Genomic DNA, 20,629 nt, shown 5'->3' on the forward strand with positions numbered 1-20,629 from the left:
CACTGTTAATCGGTGCGATTCATACCATGTTGGATTGGAGTAAGATATACAAAGTGGTCATGCGGAAATCCATTGAGGCAAGATATTTTAAGAGATGGTACACTTCCTCTAAAACATACCTTTGTATAGCTCATGGAATACCTTAATGTTTTTGTGCAATCGTTTGCGCAAAATCTAGCAGTAGTTATTATCCGCAAATTTGAACAGTGCATAGATTAAGTGCCATTGTCGCGTGGAAAGAAGGTCAATCAATCGTATGGTCATGTGTAAAATACTGTAAACTTATTCACTTTATCATTGCCTACTATGTAATATTTTCTCTAAAAATACTGTAAACTTATCATTGCCTACTATGTAATATTTTTCCTAAAATACTGTAAATTGATATGTACCGGCCTACTAAGTATAGGTAAAAATTGTATAAAAAAGGAAATATAAATTAAAAATACGTAGTTCGTTGGAACTATCAAACTCAAGCTTAACGTGTTTCATTCTGTGGAGTCCAAGCAATTCGCTGCTCCCATAATTTACACTGCTTGATTAGGTCATTGTGGAGTTCAGGCAATTGCTGCTCCCATAGCTGGTTAGTCTGGAGTTTTGGCATTTAGCTGCTCCGACTAACCATAATCTAATCTAGAAAGAAAGAAGAATAAGGTATTGCCAAGTGGACTGGCAACAACCACATAAGGTGGCACATCACATGGCGACCGTGACAGTCTAAAGACTTCATACATAAGTAACAGTCTAAAGACTTCTGCTTACTAGCGTTTCTACTTACTATCGTGAAAATTTGGAAATCAAGGTCGTGTAAATGAACGACATTGGGGAAAAGTTCGACCAGCTTTACCAGAAAATCTGGCAATTGCTCAAAAAACCAGAGCAAAACAATGGAGGCATAACACTATATAAAATTGGAGAGCAACCACCACGCTGGAAGCCGTCAGAATCAACACCGACAACTACGGTTGATGATAAACTTGCGGGACCTCGACGCCTTACGATAGAAGAATATAAGAAACGTACGAAACGACTATCCAATAACGAATCTGTCAGCGCTAAAGGAGGACGAAGAAGAGAACTCCAGCGGCAGTTCATAAAATATAAACGGTTAGAGGAAATCGCAGCTACACCAGAAGAGACCAACAAGTATAAATATTTAATAACCAAAGTTAAAAAAGAAATAAATTATTTAAAAAAAATGCAAAAAAAAAATAATAAAGTTAATCAGTAAAATAATATAAAAAAAAAAAATGTTTGTTCCAAATTAGAATTATGATAGTTTAATAAATGTAATAGTAATAAATAATAAATGATTTTTTTGTTTGTTCCAAATAATGTTAGTATTTATATCACATGATTGAAAGCACGACAATATAACAATATAAAAGTAGATGTCTGAAAATGTTATTCTTTGCTTTTTCTAAATGGACAAATTAGAATCTCTAAAAGAGAAACTTCAAATTACACTAATAAATCTACGGAAAAGTGTAAATCGTCCTTACAGTGAAAAAACTATACGCGAAAAACGCGAATTAATTGAACAAACACTAATAGACGCAAAGTCGACTGAACAAAATATACGAACAGACGTTAAAACAGCAACTCTAATTAAGGGAGTTTGCAAGGAAATACAGCAACTATCTGCTGAAATACTTTCAATATTAGACAAACAACAGTTAGGGAACATGGCTTTCGACATTAAAACAGCCACAGCTTTAGTCAAATACTTTGACGGAAACCCAGAGGAAACAGAATCCTTCATTGAGTCAGTTTCACTATTGAACGAACTCACACCAGTAGAACACAAAGGTATTCTACTTAAATTTGTGAAAACCCGGATAACCGGCAAAGCCAAATACATGGTATCCGAGGAATTAAACACAATAACTAAACTAACCGATAAACTGAGAGTAAAATTCTCTATAAAAATATCGTCTGATGCCGTTCTGGCACAACTTAAAAGTTGTAAACAGGGAAATACCAAATTAACTGATTTTACAAATAAAATAGAGGACTTGTCAAGGCAATTGACAAGAGCCTTTATATCAGAAAAAGTCGCAGAGGGCGAAACTGCAGAAAAATTAGCCGAAAAATTTGCAATGCAAACAATAGCGGAAAATGTTTCGAACAGCGAAACCTCATTAATTTTGCGTGCCGGTAATCTTACAAATCTATCCGACACAATTGCAAAGGCAATTGCAGTCGATAAACCAATTCCCAAAAATGTCTATCATTACAAAACAAACAGAAGAGGTAACAATCACAATAATAACTTCAATAACCAAAACCGACGTAATAATCAAAGTTTTAATAATACCGCAAATAGAAATTCATATGAAAATTTTAACAGAAACAATACTCCAAATAGAAACCAAAATTATAACCGCAACCAAAATAACAGGTTCAGAAATAATAACAACAATTACCGAAGACCCTTCTGGAACAACAGTAACAACCGACAAAATATAAACCATTTGAGTTCGGGGGAATCCCAACCCCCTCAGTCGGTGCTAGAAACCAACCAAAATCGGTTGGGGGGAAATCAATAAGAAAGGTCACATTCCATACTATAAATCCATCGCTCACAAGCTTTGTACGAGCTTTCGTTGACATGTGCAACACAACATGTACCTTTATAATAGACACAGGAGCTGACATTTCTATATTTAAACGGGGAAAAATTGACAATAATCAAATATACTATCCAAATAACACATGCACAATACAGGGCATTACTGGGGTACAAAAAGAATCAATTGGTGCAACAAAAACCCATATAAAATTCGATAGTACTCTTTCAATTGAGCACACATTCCAAATAGTTGCTAATGACTTTCCACTAGACGCAGATGCGATTCTAGGTTTAGACTTCCTTACTAAACATAGGGCAATAATCGACTATGACACCTGGATATTGACAATTAATATCAATAATATTCTTCATGAAATTCCAATTCTAGATGGTCCTACACGGAACACAATCTTAATCCCGCCCAGATGCGAAGTAATACGCAAACTAAACAATCAATTCTTAAACGACATAGTTATACCCGGACAAGAAATACAACCCGGAATATTCTTAGCAGGATCAATTATTTCTCCTCAAAACCCACTAGTTAAAATCCTAAACACCACTTCAAGTACAGTAAAAATCAAAAACCTCAACCCTCAATGGGAACACCTTTCGGATTATTCTGTATACAACAATACCGATAAACTGCATAACACACAAAGAATGCAAAAATTGTTAAATACATTGAACGTAGAACACGTACCAGAATATGCAATAAAAGACCTTAAAACACTATGCCGAGAATTCGCGGATATTTTTAATATGGAAAATGAGCCATTAACCACCAACAACTTTTATAGCCAACATATCCAGTTGAGTGATAACTCAGCGGTATACACAAAAAATTACCGTATACCTGAAGCCCACAAAACAGAAATAAATAGTCAAGTCAAACAAATGTTGGACGACGATATCATTGAGCACTCAACATCGCATTTCAACTCACCTATACTACTAGTCCCTAAAAAGTCATCAACAGGAGATAAGAAATGGCGTTTGGTAGTTGATTTTCGTAATCTTAACAAAAAAGTGGTAGCAGATAAATTCCCACTTCCCAGAATAGATGAAATTCTTGACCAAATGGGTCGAGCCAAATATTTTTCCACTTTAGATTTACTATCTGGATTTCATCAAATACCTCTAAAACAATCATCGCGAAAATACACAGCTTTTTTTACAAACCAGGGACATTACCAATTTACCCGCCTACCCTTCGGACTAAATATTAGTCCCAATAGCTTTCAGAGAATGATGACCATAGCATTATCAGGTTTATCACCCGACACAGCTTTCTTATACATTGACGACATAATAGTCACTGGATGTTCGAAAAACCATCACTTAAAAAATCTAACGTCAGTATTTCAGTGCTTACGAGCCAAAAATTTAAAGTTAAACCCTGATAAGTGTAAATTCTTTCAATCAGAAGTAACATATCTTGGACATCAGATCTCTGCCGAAGGAATACAACCTGATCCTTCAAAATTCGAAGTCATTAAACAATTTCCAGTACCAAAAAACCCAGACGAAGTAAGACGATTCGTCGCATTCTGTAATTATTACAGACGTTTTGTCCCAAATTTCGCTGAAATTGCCCTACCTTTAAATCAATTGTTGCGTAAAAATGTGAAATTCGAATGGACACCACTGTGTAGCACTGCATTCGACATCCTTAAAACAATATTAATGTCCCCACCCATACTTCAGTACCCTGATTTTAAACAACAGTTTACAATATCCACAGATGCATCCGAAAATGCATGTGGAGCAATACTATCACAGACAATAGATGGAACTGAATTGCCAATAGCTTTCGCTAGCAAAACATTCACTAAAGGTGAAAAAAATAAATCTACCATAGAAAAAGAACTAACAGCAATTCATTGGGCAATGATATATTTCAAACCATATGTTTATGGAAGACATTTTATAGTAAGAACAGATCATAGGCCACTTATTTACTTATTTGGGATGAAAAACCCATCATCGAAACTAACACGGATGAGGCTTGATCTAGAAGAATATCAATTTGACATACAGTACATTAAAGGTAAAGAGAACATTGGCCCAGATACATTATCTAGAATAGAACTAGATATAACAGACCTGACAAATCTGAAAAATATCTTGCAAATACAAACAAGAGCAATGACCAAAAACACAAATCAATCAAAACTCATTCACAATACTTCAGAAAACCACATTACTAACAAAAACATGCAGCCTGATCAACTGCACGTTTTCGAGGTTTTATCACCTAATGAAGTAATGCATTTACCGGAACTGAAATTTAATATTGCGCAATATAAAAATAAAAATACTGATATAGAGATAAACATAATACATAAAAATAAAGTCCAAATAAAGCGGTATATAAATCTAAATAATAACCAATCAATTGAACCCGCATTAGTGCAGGAACTCACAGAGTTGGAAAAATATCTAAATAATAGGTTTCAGACCAAGACTCTGAAACTATCGGCCGAAAGTGAATTATTCACTATATTAAATACAACCGCATTTAAAACGCTAGCGAATCATACTTTGAAAAATATGGATATCCAAATATACAAACCACTAATTACGATAACGGACAAATCGAAAGTAATAGAAATATTGCATAATAATCACTCTACTCCAACAGCAGGACACATTGGACAGAGTAGAATGTATAAAAAACTACGTGAAATATACAAATGGAAAAACATGAAAAAAACAATCGCTAATTATATTAAAAACTGTAGTTCATGTACAAAAAATAAATATCAGAAACAAAATAGGGAATTACTAGAGATAACAACAACACCAACCAAAGTATTCGATACCATGTCCATAGACACAGTTGGACCGTTTACCAAAACCAACCAAGGTAATAAATACGCTGTAACTATGCAGTGTGATCTGAGCAAATATGTGATAATAATACCTATTCCAAACAAGGAAGCGAACACTGTTGCAAGAGCAATTGTCCATGGATTCATATTAAACTACGGACCCATGAACAAAATAAAAACAGATCTCGGTACTGAATACAAAAATCAAGTATTCTCAGAGATATGTAAATTGCTAAAAATTGAACAAATATTTGCAACACCAGCTCATCCTGAAACCATAGGAGCTTTAGAACGTAACCATAAGTGTCTAAACGAATACCTACGAAGTTTCGTTAACGAAAACAAAGACGATTGGGATGATTGGGTACAGTACTACTCTTTCTGTTACAACACGTCACCCAATTCCATACATGGTTACACACCATTCGAGTTAGTGTTTGGAAAAAAAGTAAATATACCCTCAGAACTCTCTAAAACAAAACCAGAACCAATATATAATTACGATTTGTACAATAATGAACTAAAATACAGATTACAAAATTCCATTAGCAAAGCCAAACAACTTCTAGAAAAAGCAAAGAAAAAGACAAAGAACCAAAATGACCCAAAATGTAACCCATTATCATTGAAAATAGGAGATCAAGTTTTGTTATCCGTCGAAAACAGACGAAAACTAGACCCATTGTATGAAGGTCCTTATAGCATAATATCAATTGACAATGTAAATTGCCTGATAAAAGACCAGGACAATAAAATATCTAAAATTCACAAAAATAGGTTAAGACGAATAAATAAATAAATAAAATAAACAAAATTGCTTTGAAATTGCCTATACTGTTATAAATATAAATATACCACCTAATTAATCAATACTAATACAATATATTACAATAAGTAGACTTTAAAAATATTACTCATTATTGTTAAAAAAAAAAGAAAAAAAAAAAACTTCTGACTATACATAATATAAACAATAAAGAAAAAACGAATTGTCTACCGTTCCTAAAGACAATTCATTTTTTTCAAAAGGGGTAAGGTGTAAAATACTGTAAACTTATTCACTTTATCATTGCCTACTATGTAATATTTTCTCTAAAAATACTGTAAACTTATCATTGCCTACTATGTAATATTTTTCCTAAAATACTGTAAATTGATATGTACCGGCCTACTAAGTATAGGTAAAAATTGTATAAAAAAGGAAATATAAATTAAAAATACGTAGTTCGTTGGAACTATCAAACTCAAGCTTAACGTGTTTCATTCTGTGGAGTCCAAGCAATTCGCTGCTCCCATAATTTACACTGCTTGATTAGGTCATTGTGGAGTTCAGGCAATTGCTGCTCCCATAGCTGGTTAGTCTGGAGTTTTGGCATTTAGCTGCTCCGACTAACCATAATCTAATCTAGAAAGAAAGAAGAATAAGGTATTGCCAAGTGGACTGGCAACAACCACATAAGGTGGCACATCACACATGCATCCATTTTGGAATCCCTACATAAACATCAGTTAGTTCTTATACCTATGGATCATAATATTTTTATAATCTTCATTCCGTCGAATTGTCAAGAAAGAGAAGAACAGTTGACACAATACTAAGGAAAATGACATTAAGAAACTGACCCGAAGCGACAGAAAAATAATCGTTTTAAATTAAAAAAAAATATGATCAAAATGACTTATAAGTAAAATATATTTTACCATTGTAAATATTTAGATATCGCTCACAAGTCGTCACACGATGAGGTGTAATGTAAATTGTATAATTATGCAAAAACAAAATTCCCGCTTCCCCAAGAAATATGCGCCAGAGCTGCTAATCTAAGTTATTTTCATTCAAGGCTGAATTTTTTGCCTTCCAAGCTATAAGATAATATATTCAACTTCCCTTAGTTCGGCTTAAACACAATCGAATTCCTGCTTTTTTTTTCAGATTTCAAAAACATTGTCGATATGCGTTAAGTTACTTGAAACCCTCTTATCAAGCAGGAAAAGCGATAAGCCTATTACCTAACCCGCATTATCTAATTCCCAACGTTAGTGCAATAAATAAAGCCGCAGCAATGATTCTACGGTACCTGCCATGACACTGCCTTGTAACATTGAAACTGTCTCAATGGCAATGGGCGGCAACGATGACAACAGAACCAGGAATCGCTCATAAGTCATCACCCCGGTGAGCGGCAAGCGAAAAACAACAAATAACTGTGCCGGGCGCCCGTCACCTAGCAAATCATCTGATTTACTTTCATCGCCAAAACAAAAACACGGAGAGAAGCAAAACATAGAATGACATAAATTGACATTTGGCCTCTCTTCGGGAGATCACAAAAAATCGCCGTTCGTGTTAGTGTGTCAAATTCTCCAAGTGTCAAAAGTTGGTCCACGCACACTAATCACTGGCGGTGAGACTCATGCGTAGCGGAAATTTCTAATAACTCCCAGTTTTTGAAATTCGCCTTTCGTATTCAATTGCTTTGAATGAGAAAAGGTTTCGTTTTCGCCTGTTTTCCCACAATTGGGCCAGGAAAACATTTTTCTGCGCTTTATGCAGTCACCGCGCAATAATTCGAGTGCTATCCGGCCCCTCAAGGCCTGCAGCCGAGCAGACATGTTTCCGGCTAGAAAGACAGTTTTTATGGATATGCATCGCGCTCGTCCGGTAGGTCGGCTGCGGTTATCGGGGCACACGTAGCCGCTGGCGAGCAGACTTTACTTTGAATGATGATTGGGCCGCGGACCCTCTGCATGCGGATATTCCATTCAGCCGCAGTACTGATCGTGTCCTAATTTCTACTAACCTTCTAGCCAAACAACTTTCCTCCGTTCGTTCCTCTTGGTTTCTTTCTATTCGCTCCTCACGTGCGTGCAACGCAAGAAAGTTTGCGATTTTCTCCAGGGCCGATGCCGGGGCTTGGTCGTCACTCCACTGAGCGATCCTAAACGGGAAACCAACTCCTCCACGAATATTGCACCGTCTGCAGATTATCTGATCCGAAAACTACCGCGTTCCACTTCCTTTCACAAGCACCGAGCGGTGCAAGAAGTTAGCTTCTGTCGCGAAAATTCCGCGCCGCAGTCCAAACTGACTTTTCTTTGTGTTCTGGAGAAGTTGCTCGTCGCCGCTCTGCCCACGCTTACACACCCTACACGACCGGCCCGACCGTAGCTACCAAACGCGAAGCGCCACAGCGAACCGTCTTCACAGAGCAAGCTGCCCAAAAAACTCACAAAACTCCACAAATCGAAGCTACGCCTTGCAAGCGGATATCACCGGAAGCTTCTGCGGCTCCAGCACTTTTTATTTTATTCTAAACTTCACCAAGATGCACTGCCCAAATTCCCAGTTTCGATCCACGGCACGGCTTCATGTACACACAATTAATCGATACACCACCACTACTAGTCCATTGTTTCCACACAAAACATCTACAATCTGAAACGCCAAACAAACTGCGAGACCGAACTCAGATGCATTCAGCATGCGGCCCAAGGTCACTGCCATCTGAAAGACAAATCTCGAACATCACAATTAGGTCGGCACGATTGGTTTGAAGCATGGCTAATTTCACTAAACAGGCTGCGCTGAAAAAGTAACTAAATTTGAAAAGTAAGTAAAGTTAATTGACTATATTTTCGCATATTTTACTTTCTTGCCTACTGTTAAGGTTTCACGCAAACAGAGAAGGGTCGGAGTCGAAAAGTACGGACTTGAGGTGAGACAGGATTCATTCTTAGAAACGCCAGTATTTACTCAAATAAAATTAATTTTTGACTGACTGTTGTCAGTTAATTTTGCAGGATCAACAGACAGTGTCCATAGATATCTGTTGCTTTTCCATGCGATAGTTTAGCCTGCAGTGACTAGTGAGTATTCCCACTATGATAAGAACGCTCTTCGCGGCGCAGTCTAAACAGGCTTTGGAGCGCTTGCGTTCCCGCCATGAGCACCCTGAACTGTTCCATTACTGGCAGCATAGCATGGTAATGTCATCAGCGTTCCTCTTGCTTTTTCAGCGTAGCAGCCTTGAACCCATTTCCGAGTCCACAAAATGGCTCTGGCCCATATAGCGGCGTCACTACTCCTTTCCTGTCCAGCTCATCCGCTCCTTCATTGCCTTCTAACCCAATGTGGCCTAGAAACCAGAATACTCAAACCTTGGGTAGAAGGCATTCCCATACCAATTTAGAATTTACTTGGTAGAGCGTAAGTGTCTCAATAGATGCTTGGCTGTCGGTTACCATAGCAATGTTCTGCCCTCTATAGTTCCTTGCTAGGTTGAAGGAAGCACATCTATCTATGACATATATTTCCACCTAGAATATGCTGGTATACTTACTCATTGGTTCAAAATACATTTTCATTCTGCTGCAAGGAATCCGTTAGTGAACCAATTAATCTGTTGCTGGTTTAAGCCATATGTTAATGCCTCGCTTTCATTGTTTCACTGCTCTGTTCTTCCAACCTGTTTCAAACTTCTTACCGAAGTGTTATCTCTTGGTGTCAGTAGTTCAGGATGCTGTCTAGAAAGAATATCAACCTTCCTTCGATGTAGGCAGGCTTCTCCCTCACTAGTACTTCCTTGTCTGCATCTCTATGTGCAGATCGGGAATGTTGATGAGGAGGTGAAAATGGCCAGGGATAGATCATGCATTGAGAATGGGCGACAACTCCATTCCAGGAGATACCAGGAAGATAGATGCTACTAACAATTAATTGAAACCACTGCAGAAGCAGGCAACTAGTCTGCGATGAGAACAATCTCATTTCGAAATTCCGAGACAAAACGATTACTTATTCCCTTCTTTTTGCTGGAAAAATGCCTTATTCATATATGGCATTGATTTTGCCATTATATGTATAGTGGGTTGGATAACCATAGGACCACCTTTGATTTGGTTTGTTTAACCTTTCGTTAAAACCCAAGTTGAATGAAATTGTTTGTTCTTGAAGGAGTCCTTGCCAACATCACTGCATAAGATTTGATGGATAAAGTAAGGTCACTAACGTTATGATACTGCGCTTCTGTTCTTCGCAAAATTAAACCATAATTATATAAATGTATAAAATATTTATTGTGAATAAAACAGAATAATTTTCGGGGTAAATGGAAAGCGCTTACACTTATGAATATGTATGTTTTTGTGTATATCAACTATGATTATAATGTAAACGTTGCTTTAATGAGTAACATTAATATGATTATAAAATATGAGTAATAGCAAAATAAATAACATTTAAATAAAACTTTTAAATAAACAAAGGTATACAGTGAGCTTATCGACTGCTCCGTTCGAAGTTGCATGTAAACAAGTGAGAAATGATAGCTTATAAGTCTTTGTCCTCATGCTGCATTGATGCCGCTATCTCTGCGAATTTCGTCATATAATCCTGGCTTGATTCGCTCATCACCGACATCGTATCCTACGAAACGCAATTGGAGTTCCTTTATTCGAGTCGATCATCGAAAGTGATAAAACAACTTACCACATCTCGATTCATTTCATCCAAGTGGCCGAGGAAACTACTTAACGAAAAGTCATTGAGATTATCTTCTAACCATTTCGGATCAGACGGCGAATCTCGTATTAGCCGCATGGGGCTCATAGGCGGTATGCTGCAGATGTCACCTTCGAGAATAAACGATTATTAATTTCAATATCAACATTGCATTGAATATCTTACTGTCATCTAGGCATTGTGCTGGTGCAGGTGAGGGTAAGGATATTTCCATCAATTGTTGGATGCCAGGATCCTCGCCAATATTAATGATCTTCTGAAGACCGTTAGATTCAATGACACTGGCGTTACTACTACTGGATGAAAATATATCATCCTTTGTACTTAAGGATATCAGATCCAACGATTTAGGAGTACCGTTTTCGTTCAAGTCATTGCTAGGTGAAGGTAGTTCATCGTTTCTACCCAATGCCATGAAGGGCCTACCGTTTGTATGGCTAACAGTCAAATTCTCCTGCGGTGAGGCAATTTTACAGTCATTTGCATTGTTATCGTCTAATGGGACTGCCGGTTCATTTTGCTCGTTATTTCCGTTTGTGCTGGCAATTTCCTCCTTCGCGTTTGTGCTGTTTGCTTCAATCTCCTTTCTTTCTGGCCAAGATTGTAGCTGCACACTTGGCTTTTCCACAATGGTACGAACATGTACTTGTGGCGTAACAACATCGTAAGATTGATTCATCCCTGGTTGTACTGGAAGCAAACGTTGAACTACAACTTGTTTACAAGCCAAACTTCTGCTCTTCACCAAAAGACGTGCATGGTTGTAACGGAATCCCTGCAAATACGACTAAAAATTATACCCCCTAGATACAATAAAATCAGCCGACTTACATTTTGAATTAATCTGAAGTTCTCTAGCCCCTGCCGTCGATGAGGTGCAGCGGGTTGCCTGAATACACAATCGCTGTTTGATGTTGTGTAAGTCTTATTAGAAACAAATGTTTTAGCGCACGATTCAGCATCTCCTTTCTAAAAAAAAATTCACTAAGACTGCATTTTATGTAATACTTTAAACAAACCTTATGCTTGACACCTTTCTCGCAAACATGTCCGCAGCTGCATGGCTTTTTTTTCACTCGTTCCGTTAAGCTTGCTATGAGTAATAGGTGTCGTAATTTATTGCAGATATTGCTTGTTCTTATCGCTTTCAAGGAGTCTTCATCAACGCTATTTATATTGTATGGAATCGATGATCGTTCTTTCTTCGACTGTTTCTCCACGTCCTTTTTAAACCAATAATATTCAAAAGTAATTTTTGAATCGTGTCCGAAGGTTATATATAAATCACCAATACTAATATCACTAGCATTCTGTACAGTCCATCCTTTACGTATTTTCCGTTCTGTGTCCTCATCCAACAAAGGCTTTAAATTCGTGATGTTTTTAGTATCCTTCTTCTTACTCCCTGAACATTTAATATCTTTTTTACGTGGTTTCGTATCAGAAGAACTTTTAACAACTACTTCCGGTATGATATCTTCCAATTTAGGAGCGGAAGAAAGAAAACCGCTTACAGCATTATCACTACTTATCAACAGCTCAATTTTCTTTGCGTTTTCTGGTTCTTTGCTGTCTTGCCGTTCTAATCGAGGCATATTACCATCGCTCAACATTAAATCGTGACAATCTTCAGGATTTGAATGATTCGAGTTTGACACTTCGCTCAAGTATAGTTTTGGTTCCTTTCTTTCTTCCTTGTCATCGCAGTCAGTTGGGTTAACGTTGTTGCAGTTGTTTATTTCCGCGGATTTTAATTCAAGTTCAGTTTTTACTTTTTTACTTTCTGGACTTTTCTTCTCGCAGCCACTATCTGAGCGTTGCCTTTTGTTACAGAGCGTCTCACCACGCACTTTCACTCCGATTTTTTGTTCGTAGGAATTTAAGCAGATGCTGAAGCTGCTCAAGAATTCTGTGATACTAATAAGCGGTCTATGGATTACGGAATCAGATGATGGACAAAGACATAAAAGTGGTTCTTGGAAACTGGGACTTTCGGCTTCACTGGGGGTTTTATTATCTTGCTTGGCATTCGCATTTTGATTTTGCTTACCCATAGTAAATGCCTGAAGAGCCTTGAAATTACAAATATACAATGAACAAGATGTTTCACCAGACATTTATACAAAACTCACCAACTTAGTCTCCTCGTCGCGCCACTTATACTGAAAGGTTTTTATTACATTCACCAGTTTCTTTTGAAGGGGAACAGTAGTTTGAACTAATGGATTTTGTGCTATGCTTTGAACTCGTGCCCAGGCATCCATGTTTGCAGGTTTTAAACATACTTCTATTTTTGCCGGGAGATTGATATCTTCTTGCCAATCTACGAAGATTTCCAAGATTAAAAAATGTTCCTCGAATTATCCTAATTGACCTGATAAGATCTTCAAAAAACAGTATTTACACTTACCGTCTAATTGATTCAGCTTCCTTAGTGCCTTGCAAGGTGGCGTTTTGATTCGGATGTTTTTCCCCTTACTTCGCACAGTGACGTGCCCTTTATAGACAAGATCTTTAATCTTCATGCAATTCTTCTCTGAAACAAAAGCAAGTTTCCGTCGCATCTCTCCATAGTTGATCAAGGCGTACAGCTCCTGAGCGGGTTTCTTGACATCTACAATAGTAACACTAATGAGAAAATGAACGAAACCAAGTGGTATGCGATCGTACCATCGGAAAATTTTAAATATTTCGACAATTTATGAAACGTTTGATAATAAATTTGCCGAATTTGCTCCTTGGTTTTGAACGACTGATCTGCTGAAGTCTTACGTTTAATTTTCGAGTTGATGAAGTTCGCAATCGATTCGAAATCCTTTCCGAGCTCGTTTAGGGCGTCGAAAAACAGATTCTTTTCGAAATTTGACCAAATAACTTTAGGAGGTTTAGTCTGTGATGGTGTTCGCTGCAAACTCTTATCGTTCGGTCCATCTGTGATTAGTGTTTAATGTTTTAATAATAATCATAAACATGATTTCTGCAACGGGAAAAGATACCTTTTTTATCCATGGGAGGCGGAGTCGATGGCCGTATGGAGTCTTGCTTCATTTTCTGAATCACCCGGGCACTTGTTCTCAGTCCTGGGTTATTGACCGTGGTCACAGAGCCCAGCAACTCTTGTTCAGTATTTACATTCTAAAATTACGACAATTGACGTCCTGTCAACATAAAGTTTCATAAGTGTATTTACTGACCTCGAATTTCACCTTATCCTCTGCCGGTTTCTTTTTGATAATGTTCTCTTCAAGTTTCTTATCAACATTTTCCGTTTCATTTTCCTCCATTATTAAAACACTTGAAGGTTATTTGCCTCGGTGACCTTGAAATCAATTCAAGGAATTAGCATTGTATCAAATTTACCATTTTTATTAAATATCACATAAAGTCAATTTGTGCGATAGATCAGAATAATACACGAAAAACGGGAAAGTCCAGCACGGGAATATCCAATAAATTTGACATGCATAACTATGTAAAGAGTGAAGTACTTATTGCGACCACATTAATGGGGACAGTGCAGAGTAATAATAAAATAAAGCGAATACAAGTAAATAACCTAATTATAAACAGGAGTTCGAAAATGAGGTCACTATCTTTGCCGAAACCGGTTTTCGACAGGACCTTAATTACAAGATTTCAGTTCAGATTAGAGAGCATCATAATTGAACACTTTTATGCAGCAACATTGGGAAGGACATTTTCCAAGAGTAACTGCGCCCGATTCAAGAGAGGCAGAAGCAGCGCAGTAATACACTCAGTTAGGTAAGAAGTATTGTTTCTGTCGAAGAAGTTATCGAATTTGATGATGTTTCACGCACCGACAGTATAAAATCTACCTTCGCTGTTTTGCCCGAAATCTAGGAATATGTTAATTCAACGCAACCATAAGATTGAGACTGTAATTCACCACTGTTGTCCTCATACTACAATATAGGAGCAGCACAAAGAAGGTGACATTAGTGTTGACTGAATGCAAAGTTTATAGCATTTGGAAGAAAAAAGCACTGCGCTTAAACACGTGCATTTCGACTGCTAAAAAATTATAAGGCAGCTTCGAAATTTAATAATTTGGGCTCTAAGATCAATTGGAATTATGTCTAAATCATTCCATTTCGCGAAAAGGATCACCATTGCATAAGAATCCCCAAGAGCAGATCCGAAAATTGGAAGATGATTTGGATGGAATGTGCAATCTCGAAGAAAGAATACAGATGTGCCATTATCTCATTACTTTTTTATAAGCCTCAGATACTGCCTCCTAGAGAATAACAAGAGGGCACCAAACGGATATTTTTTCGATAAGATATCATTAGTTGAATTTAAAACTTCATATCAGATAAGCACCACGTCCACTAGCACCAGTTTAAAGATTTTGAATGCACCGAAGTGAAATTTCTAGACAACAGCAATAGTGAGCATCCCAATCTAAGGATGAGTAGGAATTCGGAGGATGCGTTGGTCTGGCTGCAGCAACCACCAAACCTCTAAAATATTGGGGGTCCAAGAACACGTTGAAAAGAATTTTCTCAGAAAGAGAAAATGTGGAGGATAAGAAACGACGTGGTGGACCATCGCGCTTTCCGTAGAAGTGACCCGAAAATAAGCCAGGAGCATAGACGCGGACAGCGAGGAACGGTTGAATGCACCCATGGAACTCACTAAAAAATATCGAGGTAAACTCTACAACAGTACATTCGACCAAACAAATGGGGGGAAATGGTGAATGGTATAGACAACATGTGAAACTTTTACTTTCCACAAAGAGCAGGCAATCGCCTGAGCTTCTGCCAGAAGCTTCAAAACCTTGACTTGGTTGATAATAACATTCGAGGCGTCGAAACAACCTGTTTACGGGCGAATTTTTGATACAAACGCATGCAAAGCCCAGTTGCCAGGATAGAAGAGAGAGATTGATGACAACGCTCATAGTTCAGCAGGGTGGAAACAACCTGTTTACGGGTGAATTTTTAATACAACCGTATCCAACGCCCAGTTGGAAGAATAGAACGGAGAGAACACATAATTTAGTGTATATTCCCACAATACAGTGCCCGATGTTTGGCGTAAAAGTCATGATAGCTAGTGGAGGAATAATCGCGGAAAAAGCCGAAAATATTTTTTAAGGAAGGAGGGTCCTTTAGTGAATAATACTATAGGGGAAATATTTTCCCAATGTTTACACAATGCTTTAATAGTGTCCATCAATATATGGACATAGGGAAGTTTCAGACAACTGCAAAAGAAGTTGGCCTACGCATCAATGAGGACAAAACGAAAATAATGATGCAATCAAGAAGTAGAACGCCACCTCATTCTGGCATCAACATATGAGATCTCAACATCGAATTCGTAGACAGCTTTATATATCTGGGTAGCAGCCTGTCAATTGACGCGAATAAGACTGACGAAATCACACGGCGGATACAGTTAGCGAACAAGACTTTCTTCTCGGTCTTTCCCAGAATGAAATCGAAGCTTGTGCACAGAAACACGATTCAAAACCATCATACGACCACATACGCCACACGCCCGTATTCTGCATTCACACTAGACGTAATACAGTTAAAAATCATGATGAAATGTTCTTTCCACTTCTTCAGTTGCTGTTCATAATGGCTGAGAAGTCGGCCGTTAACTCCCCTCACAAGACCATCGGAAAGCTGGCCTCCACATGCAAATTCTTCCGTGATGCGGTCTACACTTCTGGAATCATTGCAATCTGCGGCAGCTTCTGCCTCCTGGACCAGCAGTATTTCGCACGGTATCGAAACTCGAGTGTTGAAAATCGAGAATCCTTTACGTTCATCGATCTTTCATGATTCCACAACCAGTCGGATCTTCTGACGTCCATTCGGAACTTGGCCGATAACCTGCGCAGTACCCGGGAAAAGATCATTTTTGATGGCGGCCCAATGCTCATAAATATTCTCAGAGTATCTGCCGTCCGAGCGAGATAGCTTTCCCACGATTGAGCGACAGCAGTAAAGCGGTCGATGTTGAACTTGGGATGTCGCAGCTGCCCAACCCTGCGAGAAATGACTAACGCAAAACGCAAACAAACGTAAGCGACTACCAGATGGTGGTCCTTTTCGAGGCAACTTTTATATCTATTATTGTTACGGATGATGAAATCCGCGCACGGTTATTGTCAGCCAATAGAGCCTATTTCAGCTTACAAAAACTGTTCCGCTCGAAACGTCTCATCATAGGGTCAAAGCTCTTACTGTACAAGACTATGATCTTGCCAGTCCTCATGTATTCCTCGGAAACTTGGGTTCTTAGCAAGAAAAATTGCGAACTCTTGGCCGCGTTCGAGAGAAGAATCCTCTGAAGAATTTTTGGCCCCCTACATGAGGATGGATGATTCCGTAGCCTACACAATGACGAAATCTATGAGCGATATCATGACCGCCCGGTTGTGGATAAAATCCGGCTCAATAGGTTACGGTGGGCGGGTCACTTAATCCGTATGGATGAGGATGATCCCACCCGGATAGCCTATAAGGGCAATATCTATGGTAGAAAAAGAAGACGAGGTAGACCCTGCCTAAGATGGAGCGATGGATTAGGCCAGGACGCCAGACAGCTTTTAGGGATATCGAATTGGTGGACCTCGGCGCAAAACCGGGATGTCTGGAGTTCCTTATTAAGGCAGCCCTAGATCGGATATCGGTTGTTGCGCCGTTGATGATGATTATCGTCGCCAAGACCGTGTTTCCCACATGTCTGACGTGTTACCAGAGAGGTATTCAGATCACCCATCACCATTACAATTTTACCTCCAAAACGCCTCTCCTGAACTGCGGGTAATAACTAATAGAAGGCATCCTTCTCCAATGAAAACCTCTGCTGGTGTATTGAAATGTTTCTTAATCTGAACCGGAATCTTGCAGTCAGAAGTCTATCAGGAACCGGCTCCCAAATCAAGAGAACGCGCCTTAAGGTAACAATCCGACAATGGATTCGCGCCTAGTACCACTGCAAAAGCACATTATCGCAAGAGGGAGAGGAGTACTCTTCAGAGTGTCCCCATCTTAATTCACTAGGCTAGAAAGAGCTTATATCATTGGAATTCTCGCTCCAATTTTAGAAAGCGCGCATTGTGAAGACCCTCGATACCATTGTTTCGGAGCGTGCACACACTCACAAAACAAATCATAGTCCTTTTTCAATAACCAAAAGTTGTAGCCTTGAGGTCAGTCCCTATCGGAGGCGTTCTTCATGTTTCGATAGCAATATAATTCTGCACTTTGCTAGCCTACAGATTTCTATCCCTTTTAGTCACCTTTTACGACAAGAGATTCCCGAATTCCCCCGAAATCAAACGAGTCTTCTTTAACCAAGAATCCTGGAACACTTTTCTTCTCTAAGACGTTTTGATATTCGCTAAAGACTGCTAGTGTTTCAATAGGAAGCCATCCGAACCATTGTTTCATGGAACAGAACCCAATTTGACAAAATGACAAATCACCCACCACAATCACTGTCATCTTCAGAAAGGCATTTTCCTAGGATGTGTGAAACCAGTTCGTGTGACGACATGTTGAAGGTTATTTCTTTATTCTGGAACTTTCAATACCAAATTCGATCTCTTCCGATGTCAATATCTGATGCTGACGAAGCCTGGTAGTGGCAATCTATCTCACGGTATTAGAGCATTCAATGAGGTGAATTATTTGGGTGAACGTCGTCTAATCTGAAACTGGTCCCACTTTCCTTTGCAGATTTTACGAGGGAAACTGCATGATCCAGTAGCCAGTTAACACCCCACTCCAGACAAAGTCACGTTGCGCCCTCCGCAAATAAATATAATTATATTTGATTTCAAAAGGTTTCTAAAATCAGATGTGAGAGTAAAATTTAAACGGCACCTGTCCAAAGGTTAAGCAAACAGCTGAGTACATTTCATCTTTGAACAATCAATCCCCAATTTTGAGATTATTAATGTTTCTAGTTTGCAATCTATTTCGCAGCAATCAAACCCATGTGCGCCTTCAAACACTTTATTATCCTTTGACATCGTCAATTCGACCTATCTTCACTTCGCCATTCTGTTCTCGAATATAACCGATGATCGATGAAGTGCATCTTCTACTTATATCCTTTTATGCAAGTTCTTGTCCAAATGCAGATTGCGACTGGAAAATAAACACCCATGCATTATCCATCAAACAGAGATTAGCCTATTAACTTCACAGATGTACATAGATTCCAATAATTTGCACATTCGGCGCAAAACGACACCGCGGGATGGAAGGGCCTTTCATATTTTGATAGAAATTGACTACTTTGCAAATACGTCTGGTCCTTCTAAATGTGTAGCCATTCACTGCTCTGATTACAAATTCGTAAAACACTTTTCCTCGGATTGTTGAATAGGAAAACTCAAAAGAACCTGTTAATCTGTGTTCTATTTCTTACCTCCAATCGACCGCCAAGACTAGCATTGGATATGATTATGTCATGCATTGGCACTTAAATCTCAATAAATTCACTATAAACTCCTGGATCTAAGGAAAAGCGTGAATTTTCGCCTCAGAACAGACCCAGTATTTACAGAGAACTTCTTCTAAACAGACCTTAATTCAAGAAAATAATAAAAATATTTGGCACCTAAAATGGCGAATCACTTCACGATAATTGTCACGGTAGCAAAATTCTGACGAACTTCCTCACCTAATTTTCAAGCCGGCGACACTCGGATCAAGCACCTTTCATTTGCTCTGGTCTTCTGCTCGTTTGATAAGCATTTTTAAATAAGAAAATTAAAGTTACACAAAATGTTTAGCACAAATCGCGACAGTTGACGTACCCGCGCACCGCAGTTCTTATTTCAGTTTACAAAACAGACGACTTTTGATGTTGATGAACGACAGAGGACGATAAGTGGCGGAGTTGCCAACGTGCTCGCGCCGTAACGACTCTTCCAGTAAACGTTTTTGCATAGTCAAAATCTTGAGCATATTGAGATAATATTTGCAAACAGCTTCTGGGTTCGTCCTCTAACACTGAATTATGTCTACCTAAAATAAACAAGCCGTCAAAAAAGCGGAAAAATTTTACCAAATTCGAATTTTACCGCCCGTGGTCAAGCAGCATGGCGGAATTTCCGTTCTCGCAGAAAGTACACTTTTGCAAGATTTCACTTCAAGGTACACTATTTATTATACAAGATAATCATTTCTCTAATTGTCCGTAATCCGTTTACTTCTTATGTTAACGACGATATGGCCTGAATTTGATTATAAACTCTACATACGAGTTTGCTCTGTATAAAGAGAATTTTCGTGTTATACCTATAAAGTATATACATACAAGTATGTATATATTTAGTATTCTTGTATTAATCATACAAACAAGGAAGAAGCTTTCAAATTCTGATTAATTTTGCTCTGAGAGATTACGTAGAGGAAAAGGTCTCGTTCTTATGTTGTTTCTGCTGTGGTATATGCCTTTTTGATAATAGCTATAAATTTCTTCGGAACGTGTATCTTCTCCGTTATATTCTTGTTGTAACTAATCTCATTGCATTCGAGGTAGCTGCTCCTCTTCAGGAAGCTTACGACAATTTCTTTTCATTCTGCTTATTCTGCTTTAGAGAAATATTTTTGGGCCCAAGGATATTAAAGTAAAAGAGGATGTAGCGGATCTGCAGAAACCATTCTCGTAGTTAGTAACCTATTTCTTCTATTGCACACTATG

The 20,629-nt window shown here is 38.3% G+C and overlaps 2 protein-coding genes across 4 annotated transcripts in view; both read right to left on the minus strand.

The window, feature by feature from the left end:
- Positions 1-8,841, minus strand: part of LOC119656701 (coronin-7) — a 30,513-nt gene extending 21,672 nt beyond the window's left edge. The window contains exon 1 of one of the 3 annotated variants that reach the window (XM_038063208.1): positions 8,208-8,841. The gene's annotated coding sequence lies outside the window, so the exon portion shown is untranslated. The remainder of the gene's footprint in view (positions 1-8,207) is intronic. The other 2 variants (XM_038063209.1, XM_038063210.1) reach the window with 2 other exon arrangements.
- Positions 8,842-10,463: 1,622 nt separating this feature from the next.
- On the minus strand, positions 10,464-19,790 carry LOC119657939 (protein cramped). Its single transcript, XM_038065128.1, has 11 exons — positions 19,604-19,790; positions 14,122-14,246; positions 13,924-14,062; positions 13,598-13,858; positions 13,338-13,541; positions 13,060-13,250; positions 11,947-12,999; positions 11,759-11,896; positions 11,093-11,702; positions 10,895-11,037; positions 10,464-10,831 (listed from the first exon to the last, which is right to left on the minus strand). The coding sequence occupies exons 2-11, from the start codon at positions 14,209-14,211 to the stop codon at positions 10,736-10,738; spliced, it is 2,925 nt and encodes a 974-aa protein (XP_037921056.1). The 5' UTR covers positions 14,212-14,246; positions 19,604-19,790; the 3' UTR covers positions 10,464-10,735.
- Between the last annotated feature and the right edge of the window lie 839 nt (positions 19,791-20,629).

Source organism: Hermetia illucens, chromosome 5, assembly GCF_905115235.1.
Source record: "Hermetia illucens chromosome 5, iHerIll2.2.curated.20191125, whole genome shotgun sequence".
NCBI classification, from domain to species: Eukaryota; Metazoa; Arthropoda; class Insecta; order Diptera; family Stratiomyidae; genus Hermetia; species Hermetia illucens.

Bases quoted from the DNA above. Each gene is read 5' to 3' on its own strand.
- LOC119657939 (XM_038065128.1), bottom strand. From the start codon at position 14,211: ATGGAGGAAAATGAAACGGAAAATGTTGATAAGAAACTTGAAGAGAAC. The intron at 13,251-13,337 runs GTAAGTGTAAAT...AAATCTTCGTAG, and splicing joins GAAGCTGAATCAATTAGACG to ATTGGCAAGAAGATATCAAT. The intron at 13,000-13,059 runs GTGAGTTTTGTA...TGTAATTTCAAG, and splicing joins GCGACGAGGAGACTAAGTTG to GCTCTTCAGGCATTTACTAT.